A 10,433-nucleotide genomic window follows, 5' to 3' on the forward strand; every position below is an offset into this window, starting at 1 on the left:
CTTGAAGCCAGGGGAGTTGAGGTTTGATAAGATACTAAGAAGCGTTGCGGGTTGTGCAAAGTGTCTATTTCAGGACAAGGTCGCGCCAGGGACGAGATCGGACCAGAATGGGGGACCAATGACGGGAGAGTTAAGTCTAAACCACAGCTTCTCCCCAACAATTTTGGACCAATCAAGATAGTAGCACCTTTTCATACAAATATTGTATACCAACCAGTTGAGGACAGTCTTTCCTGTTTATCCTAAACAGTGGAGATCCATGGGCACATGCTAATTTTGATACGTTAATGCATAATAAATTTCACATTGAGAAATATATATCCTCTTATTAGTCTTCTCTTTTCAATACAAAACGAACAAGCACCACATTAGCACAAATAAATGGTTGAATAGTCAATGTGATTTTTAGTTATGTAATGTAACTGGTTCACAGTCTTCTTAGTTGACCTTAGTTTCACCTGTAACATTTGATCCTGACCTCTGACCTCTGACCTCTAACTTCACCTGCAGCTCCTGGGAAGCTCGTCTGGCCTCCATGTACAACAGAGTCCAGCAGGCTCCAGCTCATTATGCCTCCTCCAGCCAGCCTGTGGGGACATCCTGGTCCTCCTCCCTTCCCCTCCTCCAGTTCCCCCGGGCTCCATCCTTGACCCACAGCAGAGTTCCTTGCGGCGGAATGACTGTCTCGTTCTCTGTCCCCGAGTCATCCACTCTGTCTCTGCTCACTGTCTCCGAGTTCTCTGCCCTGCTGACCTTTGTCTGCGCTGGCAACAGACAGACCACAGTGGCCTTTTGGGATTTGGAGTCTGGGAATGTGAGCTACGACCAGGTGGAGGGCGAAGCGGCCGTTGTTCAGTGCTGTGTAAAGAGACAGCACAGACTGCTGCTGAAGAGTAAGTCAGACTCAGACATGTCTTCAGTGTAACATCCACTTAATGAAAATACTGTTTGATTACAGTTTGGACCAGGTAGGACTGCCAAACTGACAGACAGGCTGTAAACAGAGCTCTTTCAGCTCTAAATCAGTGGTTATCTAAGCCATTTACTGAAACTGAAGGTGAAACTGAAAGTGAATGGATGTGACATGTTGGATGCAGTTCCTCATTTCATAGGAATTCTGCTTGTACACCACCTCAGTAGTTGTAACTTAGACTTGAGCCAGACGTTGACTTAATCCATCAATCAAAACTTTAGCTGAAGGGAATTTTTAGCCTTCCAATATTTAACATCCTTACGCCAGCTCATGAGAAACTGAAGATTGAGTGTTACTTGGTTTCAGTGGGACCTGCATGTCTTCTGCATAGCAGTGGTAATGAACATTGAATTTTTTCCAGGCAGAGCCCAGTGGAAACATATGATGATAATAAAACGGGGTTTGTGGTAGAGCCTTGGGGTTCCCCTCAGGAGGCAGTAGAAGTAGATGAAACATGATCAGCCATTAGTGATGTTGATCTTTGTTGTAGATGTGATATAAACCACTGTAATGTCCTTTGACCTCGTTTCCTTTTTGAGGTTAAGTCAGGTAAAACTGGTGCTTGGTTTACAGTGTGTTGTAACGTACTGCTCATGTTTCTCTGGCGTCACAGCATTTTAAGAGATTGGAACAAAATATCTCCATAACCGATTGAACTTCTAAAATTAGAATAAAACATGTAAGAAGAAACAAAAACAAAAGCAGACATGAGTGTATGAGGCTGCAGTTATCTGGCTGTTGTGTTTGCCTAGCTGTGTTTGAAAGAAACAGACTTCCTCTTCACATATCTCTTTCTCTCTCCAGAGGACGGTGTGTTCCAGCTGTTGTTCTCAGTTTCCCAGCAGGACTTGCTCAGCAGTTTGATGTTGTTTGGCAGTGCAGCAACAGTAGATGCAGTCTGTCACCTGAACAGCTGGGGGCGCTGCTCCATCCCCATCCACGCCCTCCAGGTGAGAGCCAACAGTCACCTTTACAGTGGAGACTGTGGCGGGATGACTTATACAATCCCAAATCATGAAACGTTGGGCCAGTGTGTAAAATTAAAACTGAAAACAGTGATATGTAAATCATCCGCGTCCTGTATGACATTGAACACAACACAGCAGCACATTATTTGATGTGATACCTCATCAGTTTTATTCTTTGTTCAAAATAAACTCTCATTTCAATCCTGATGTTGCAGCACATTCCAACAAAAGTTGGTTCAGCTGCATTTCAGGGCCAGTAATGAGGTAAAACAATGAAATGATGATTCCATTTGAACCAGCTGATGTCAACAGGTGACTGCATCATGACTTGGTACAATGGTGGCATCCAGGAAAGGCCAAGCCCTTTGGGAGCAAAGATGGGCCGAGGACCACCAGTTTGACAAGATATGTGTGAGAAAATCATTGAAATGTTCAAAAACAATGTTCAACAAAGAAATATAAGAAGGATTTGGATCTGTCGCCCTTTACGGTGCCGAACATCATTAAAAAATTTAAGGAATCTGGAGGGATTTCAGCGCATAAAGGGCTGAGCCTGAGCTGGATGACCAAGCTCTCTGATCCCTCAGACAGCGCCGCATCAAGAATCGTCACTCTGCTATAAGTGATATAACCACATGGGCTCAGGATGACGTTGGCTCACCTGTGTCAGCCACTACAATATGTAGTTACATCCATAAATGCTGCTTAAACCTGTGCTGTGTCAAAAGGAAGCCCTGTGTCAACAGTGTCCAGAAGTCGACTACTCTGGGCTCAGAGGCATCTGGGATGGACCATCACACAGTGGAAACGTGCACTGTGGTCAGACCAATCACTGTTTCAGGTCTTTTTGGAAGGAATGGACACCGTGTGCTCCAAAGGTGAAAAGGACCATCCAGACTGTTAGCAGCATCAAGTCCAAAAGCCAGGGTCTGTCATGGTCTGGGGTCATGTCAGCGCCCTGGACAAAGGTCACTTCCACTTCTCTGATGGCTCCATTAATGCTGAAACATACAGAGAGATGTTGGAACAACACATGCTGCCGTCAAGATGACGTCTTTTCCAGGGACGTCCATGTAGATTTGAACAAGACGATGCAAACCTCAAGCTGCACATTACCAAGTCCTGGCTGTGGAGGAAAAGGGTGTGAATGCTGGACCGGCTGCCTGCAGTCCCCACCTGTCCCCAGTACAGAATGCGTTGTTTGCAGGAAGAATGGGACAAAATGACACCTGTTTGTGCAAATTCTCAGTCATCCAGGTCGTAGTATGCTGAAAAAATGTAGAAGAAATCATCTGGATGTAGTTTTAGGTAGAAGACGTTCATCAGAACTGATGAAGCCTCTTGGATGAGAGGTGAAATGTCTTCTACCCACATCCAGATGATTTCTTCTACATTTTTTCAGCAAAACACCTGACACACTGAGTCACTTGGAGTCCTCACTCCCTAAAAGTCTTTTAAGTGTTGTGAAAAGGAACGGCAGCATCACATTGTGGTAAACGCTTTACTGTCCCAACTTTTTTGTGTTGCAGGCATCAGGATTGAAGTGAGTTTATTTTGACAAAAAATCAATCTGATGAGGTATCACATCAAATAATGTGCTGCTGTATTGTTTTCAATGTAATACAGGACCCAGATGATTTACACATCGCTACTTTCAGTTTTAATTTAGATTTTACTTACTGTCCCAGCTTCTTCTGATTTTGGATTTTAGTTAAAAAATTTTCACCATAACATCTGGGTGACTCAGTGAAGTTGGTTTGTGTTTTGGCAGGCTGGCCTGAAGAACCGTCAACTGGACACGGTGGATTTCTACCTGAAGAGCAAAGAAAACATACTGAACCCGTGGGCAGCGCTCGGCACTGCGGACCAGCCAGCAGCCTCCACGCTGAGCCTGACAGACAGTACGGACACAGGCTTCATACATTGTATACACAATGCAGCTACAGTTTTTCTAACACACTTATTTAAGCCCAGAAACTGCCCAGAGAGTAAATATGCATCATACATTTTGTTAACAGTCATATACAAATTCTACTAATAGTGGCTTTAATCATTGCTGTTTCATATATGGTGTATGCAAAGTTCATTCATTCATTCATTTTCTACCGCTTAGTCCCTGAACGGGGTCACGGGTGGGGCCGGAGCCAATCCCGGCCGGCAATCGGGCGAAGGCGTGGTACATCCTGGACAGGTCGCCAATCCATCGCAGGGCTAACACATAGACGAACAACCACACATACACGCACGCACTCCTATGGGCAATTTAGAGACACCAATCAACCTAAGCTGCATGTCTTTGGTCAGTGGGAGGAAGCCGGAGCACCCGGAGAGAACCCACGCAAGCACGGGGAGAACATGCAAACTCCACACAGAAAGGTCCCAGGTGGGGCCCGAACCCGGAACCTTCTCGCTGTGAGGCAACGGCGCTAACCACTGTGCCACCGTGCTGCCCTCTGTTAGATCACATTCGGGAAATGGGAAACTGTTTCCTTGTTGACATTAACAATGAAGCTGAAAACAATACAGTTTGTGTTTCTCTCTCTCTCTCTTTTTTGCTTTCTCTCTTTCATTTTTTCCGTCTTTTGTGTACTAATTGTTCCCCCCCTTCCGTCTCCTTCTCGTTTTTTCCCCCTTCAGGCTCTGAAAGCTCTTCAGGACATGAGTTTGACCTCTCCATGCTCCCCAATTCCTCTCTCCATGCGTCACAGGTAGGTGTGCACAGACATGTACATATGCACATATATCACCCACACACTTTATTAGTGCAGCAGTGATGATGCTGAAAGTTTTTTTTTTTTTACTTAAGTTCTACTATAATCAAGAAACAGTGGTTTAGTTTTGCAGACTAAGAAGCCATGTATTTCTCAAGATACTGCAGAGGGTTTGCCAGCAGAGCTGATGTAGTACCAAAGGAATGCTTGCAATGGATTTCCTGCTGCATCATCAGTGGCTTTGTCATACTATATGGTATTTATCACTCTTGGTATCATAGTCTCAGACATACCAAATGAGTATAACTACATTTTGTATAGTGGTTTTATAATTCTACAGTTTTATTGTGAAAGTGTAAGGACAGTATTACTTGTAAACACAAGCATGAGGCTGTGTTGAAGATTGAGGGAGAATTTGTTTTGAAAAATATGAATGAAAACAGATTAAATGGAGATTTCAGGTGAACAAGATGAAGGGAAAAAAGATAAATGTCAATGTAAGCACACGGGGAAGGAGGTAAAACAGGAGGAAGAAGAAATGGAAGATTTGAATTAGTAGCTGTCAGCCAGGTCTGTGCTCTCAGTGGCAACGTCCTCTCAGCAGCTTCCTGTTGCACAGGAACAAAAGTGTTGAAATGCTGAGGAGAAGAGTTTGTGGTACACGATTCACTAACAGACACACAAACAGACCTGGTGGTGTTTACATGTATGACTCAAAGAGCGTCATTTATTTTTTCCTCAGACATTATTGTATCTCTTACTGCAAGAAAAAAGGTCCATTTTGTCACAGAGATATTTATGATCAGAAATTTGTGAACTGCTTTCTACAGTTCAGAGAATTTGGCCATTCCAGCTTTTTCTTTTTTTCCCCTAGTTCTGCCATCTGCAGATATAACTCACTTAGATTTGACACACTTGGTGCCACAGAACTAGTGAACTTGTTGTGTATGTGATAACAACAGGGGGCGAGCGAGCTGAGGAGTCCACTCCTTGCACCTTAGAGACCTCTAGTGGTGCGAAGGTTTGATAAAGTTTGAAATGAGATATCCACACGCACTTTGCACTACAAGCACTCCTAGTCTCTGTAAGTGTGTAAGTGTGTATGTGTGTCTTCCGATCCACTACAGGTAAAGCTGGATGTCTACCTAGCCGAGCTGACAAAGATAGGAAAGAGTCAGAAGTACACTCTGTCTGTGGATGTGGAGGGGGGACGACTGGTAGTGATGAAGAAAGTGAAGGACAGCCAGGAGGACTGGACCACCTTCACACATGACAAAAGTAAGCAACATGCAAGTGCTCCATGCACAATAACCCCAGTGTTTTCTCAAATGTGAGATAAGTGTGTTGAGTAGTGCCACTTTTCTTTTTATGGACAGTTAATATCTTATTTCATGAGTCTACTTAGTTTTTTGTGATATTAGTGGAGCTGGTCTTTAGGTGAAGGGGCTTGTCTCTGCTACAAAACACTGTAACCCACAGTGTGCCGCTTTAAGCTGTATCCTACCACGAAAGCAGTCAAAATGGGACTGGGCTTTATAGTTACAGTCATGTGAAAAAAGTAGGACACCCTTTGAAAGCATGTGTATTTTGTAACATGTTTTAATATATGGTTATTTAATCTCAATTTTAACAATACAGAGAGATTAAAGTAATACAACTAAACAAGTAAAACTGAAGAAAAGTCTTTTCAAGATCTTCTGTAAATGTAATTCTACAAAAATGCCTATTCTAACTGAGGAAAAAGATAGCACACCCTCACATGTATGCCCTCTTAAAATGGCTCAAATCACACACAGGTATATCACACCAGGTGCATATAATTAGTAGATCGTTACTCAGCATTTTGAATGAGGCTTGCCCCATCTAAACCTCAAACATTTAGTTTGGTGTGCTCCTGACTGTTGAAGTGAGAGTGAGCACCATGGTGAGAGCAAAAGAGCTGTCAGAGGCCTTCAGAAAAAACATTGTAGCAGCCTATGAGTCTGGTAAAGGATTTAAAAAGATCTCAAAAGATTTTGAAATCAGCCATTCCACTGTCCGGAAGATAGTCTACAAGTGGAGGGCTTTCAAAACAACTGCCAACATGCCCAGGTCTGGTCGCCCCAGCAAGTTCACACCAAGAGCAGACCGCAAGATGCTAAAAGAGGTCTCCAAAAACCCTAAAATATCACCTCGAAACCTACAGCAGGCTCTGGCTACTGTTGATGTAGAAGTGCATGCCTCTACAATCAGAAAGAGACTGCACAAGTTTAACTTGCATGGGAGGTGTGCAAGGAGGAAACCTTTGCTCTCTAAGAGAAACATCAAGGCCAGACTGACATTTGCCAGAGAGAATGTTGACAAAGACCAGGACTTCTGGAATAATGTTCGTTGGACAGATGAGTCCAAAATTGAATTATTTGGACACCAGAGCAGAGGACATGTTTGGCGTAAACCAAACACAGCATTCCAGGAAAAGAACCTCATACCAACTGTGAAGCATGGAGGTGGAAGTGTCATGGTTTGGGGCTGCTTCGCTGCAGCAGGACCTGGTCAGCTCACCATCATAGAATCCACCATGAATTCTACTGTGTATCAGAAGGTGCTTGAAGAACATGTGAGACCATCGGTTAGAAAATTAAAGCTGAAGCGGAACTGGACCATGCAACATGACAATGACCCAAAACATACTAGTAAATCAACCAAAGACTGGCTGAAAAAGAAGAAATGGAGAGTCCTGGAATGGCAGAGTCAAAGTCCAGACCTGAATCCCATTGAGATGCTGTGGGGTGACTTGAAAAGGGCTGTACATGCAAGAAACCCCTCAAACATCTCACAGCTGAAACAATTCTGCATTGAGGAGTGGGATAAAATTCCCTCAGACCGATGTCAGAGACTATTAGATGGCTACAAGAACCGTCTCACTGCAGTTATTTCAGCCAAAGGAGGTAACACTAGCTATTAGGGGCTAGGGTGTGCTAACTTTTTCCTCAGTTGGAATAGGCATTTTTGTAGAATTACATTTACAGAAGATCTTGAAAAGACTTTTCTTCAGTTTTACTTGTTTAGTTGTATTACTTTAATCTCTCTGTATTGTTAAAATTGAGATTAAATAACCATATATTAAAACATGTTACAAAATACACATGCTTTCAAAGGGTGTCCTAATTTTTTCACATGACTGTAGGCATTCATTTTATTTAACTGGGATCCACGCTTTTTAATCATCCTGATTCTATCTCTTTGAGTCACAGTTGAATTAAAAAAGAACAATGATTTAATGGCATATTTTTGGTTAATACAATTGTCTTTTTCCCCATTTTTCGTTTTCCTTCCTTAACCTTATTTAACCCTCGCAATCTGTTCCTTGGCCTTGCTTTTCTTCCTGCCTCTATCTCTGACTTTCTGTCTATTTGTCTGTCTCCTGTCTCTCAGTCCGCCAGCTGATCAAGTCACAGCGAGTGCAGAATAAGCTGGGTATAGTTTTTGAGAAGGAGAAGGACAAGAGCCAGAGGAGAGACTTTATCTTTGCTAGTGCCAAGGTCTGGACACACATCGTTTCAATCACAGTTTCTAGATGCAGGAAAGCAGCACAAACAAAAACCTATACCTGCAAATATCACACACATCCAAACTGACTAAGGAAATACATATGTCTCTTTTATTTGTATATTTATAATCGGATAGAGGACACTAACAGGGTCACGATTTGTGGCACAGATCATACACAGATCTCTTCTATCAATTCAGTTTCCACTCTTCCATTCTCTGTATACATACTTACACACACTTTGACTGTTAGTTAGTTTTTAAGTCCTGCTGCTTAAAAACAAGGTGCCCTTCTGTGGCAACTTCCATTCACTAATGTTGGTGTGTTTCAGAAGCGGGAGGCATTTTGCCAGCTGCTGCAGCTGATGAAGAACAAACATTCCAATCAGGATGAGCCAGACATGATTTCCATCTTCATAGGCACCTGGAATATGGGTAAGACACACACACACACACATACACACACAGTTTATGTTTCGTAGTCCATGGGGACTTTACATGCATTTCCTGTAGACTAACCTTAACCAGAACCACTACTTGCCTAACCCTGACCCTAACCTTAACCTAACCCTAACCTCATCCTAACCCTAAACCATGTTGCCACCCTAAAATTCAATTTCTTGCCCATGGGGACCTCAGTTTAGGTCCCCACCGTGAAATGGGTCCTCATGAGTTGGTATGGAGTCAGGAAGAAGTCCCCACGTAGCAGGAAAAACACGTCCACACACACACACACACACACATTATTTCATGTAATCTACATTAATAACAACATGTACTGACTTCTCATATACAGTATTTTAATACTCTATGTTGAAAACTGCGAGACATTAGTATTTTTCGTGACAATGTACCATTTTGGCCTTTGATTATAGGCTCAGTGCCTCCACCTAAGTCTGTGACGTCATGGGTGTTGTGTCGTGGCCTTGGGAAGACTCTAGACGAGATGACGGTCACCATCCCTCATGACCTTTATGTGTTTGGAACCCAAGAAAACTCTGTATGTGATCGGGAGTGGGTCGAGTCACTACGTGCCATGTTGAAAGAACAGACCGAACTGGATTATAAACCGGTGAGGAAGGTGGAAACCAAATGTAAAGTGAGATTATAAATGTTATGTTAAATGGCACATTCCTAGATTACATTAGTGTTATTTGTGCTTCCTCACATCTACCAAATGTATTTGTCGTGTTCGTGTGGGTGGGTGGGGTGTTTGTGTGCAGTGTGAATGCAGAAATGATGACAGTGGGTTCCTCACTGTCTGTTGCTGGTCCTGTTTATAGATCGCAGTGCAGACGCTGTGGAACATAAAGATTGCTGTGCTGGTGAAAGCTGAACATGAGAACCGCATCAGCCACGTGGGAATGTCCAGTGTCAAGACAGGCATCGCCAACACACTGGGTAACAACAGTGCTCAATCCTTTTCTACTGAATTCTTTCTTAAATTAAAAAAACAGGCAGTTAAAGAGATTATCGTTTTATCTATTTTTGTGATAGATTCAATTTATATGTTTATTTTGATGGTTGTTCAGGTAACAAAGGTGCTGTGGGTGTGTCATTCATGTTCAACGGGACATCTTTTGGTTTTGTGAATTGTCACTTAACATCAGGAAATGAGAAGATTGCCAGGTACCTACCACTGTCCAACACACACACACACACACACACATCGTCTGTGGCTCTCACTGTGAGGAATTTGTTGGTGTTCATTTTCACAACACAGACATTTTATTTCAGTGTCCTGTACCTTTGTAACCTTGACTTTGTGGGGACAGACTCAAATGTTCTTTCCTTTTGGCTTTTGATGACATACTATTACTTCATACACAACACACACACACACACACACATTATTCTTTTAACGCTTGTTATATGTGATACATGCAAACTTTGACTCCTACAGGAGGAACCAGAACTACCTTGATATCCTACGGCTGCTTTCACTAGGAGACAAACAGCTGAGCTCCTTTGACATCTCACTTCGCTTTACACACCTTTTCTGGCTGGGAGACCTCAACTACAGGCTGGATATGGACATACAGGTAGAACACACACAGATGTACACAGAATGCAGTGAAACTGGATGACACCTAAGCTGGGTGGTGATGGCTCTTTTGTGTCTGTGCGTGCAGGAGATTTTAAACTACATTAACAGGAAGGAGTTTGAGCCTTTGCTGAAGGTGGACCAGCTCAACCTGGAGAGGGAGAAGAACAAAGTCTTTCTACGCTTTGGTCAGTAGGCCCAAGAAGATA

General features: G+C 43.0%; 1 protein-coding gene across 1 annotated transcript in view; it reads left to right on the forward strand.

The window, feature by feature from the left end:
• Nucleotides 1-10,433, forward strand: part of inppl1a (inositol polyphosphate phosphatase-like 1a) — a 20,884-nt gene that overhangs the window by 4,393 nt on the left and 6,058 nt on the right. Inside the window, exons 5-16 of the mRNA XM_020618169.1 lie at nucleotides 511-893; nucleotides 1,778-1,923; nucleotides 3,713-3,842; nucleotides 4,567-4,649; nucleotides 5,780-5,930; nucleotides 8,067-8,173; nucleotides 8,513-8,615; nucleotides 9,056-9,252; nucleotides 9,464-9,581; nucleotides 9,713-9,809; nucleotides 10,084-10,222; nucleotides 10,313-10,412. Of these exons, the coding sequence (XP_020473825.1) occupies nucleotides 511-893; nucleotides 1,778-1,923; nucleotides 3,713-3,842; nucleotides 4,567-4,649; nucleotides 5,780-5,930; nucleotides 8,067-8,173; nucleotides 8,513-8,615; nucleotides 9,056-9,252; nucleotides 9,464-9,581; nucleotides 9,713-9,809; nucleotides 10,084-10,222; nucleotides 10,313-10,412 (1,754 nt within the window). The remainder of the gene's footprint in view (nucleotides 1-510; nucleotides 894-1,777; nucleotides 1,924-3,712; nucleotides 3,843-4,566; nucleotides 4,650-5,779; nucleotides 5,931-8,066; nucleotides 8,174-8,512; nucleotides 8,616-9,055; nucleotides 9,253-9,463; nucleotides 9,582-9,712; nucleotides 9,810-10,083; nucleotides 10,223-10,312; nucleotides 10,413-10,433) is intronic.

This window comes from Monopterus albus, unplaced genomic scaffold (genome assembly GCF_001952655.1).
Source record: "Monopterus albus unplaced genomic scaffold, M_albus_1.0 scaffold202.1, whole genome shotgun sequence".
NCBI classification, from domain to species: Eukaryota; Metazoa; Chordata; class Actinopteri; order Synbranchiformes; family Synbranchidae; genus Monopterus; species Monopterus albus.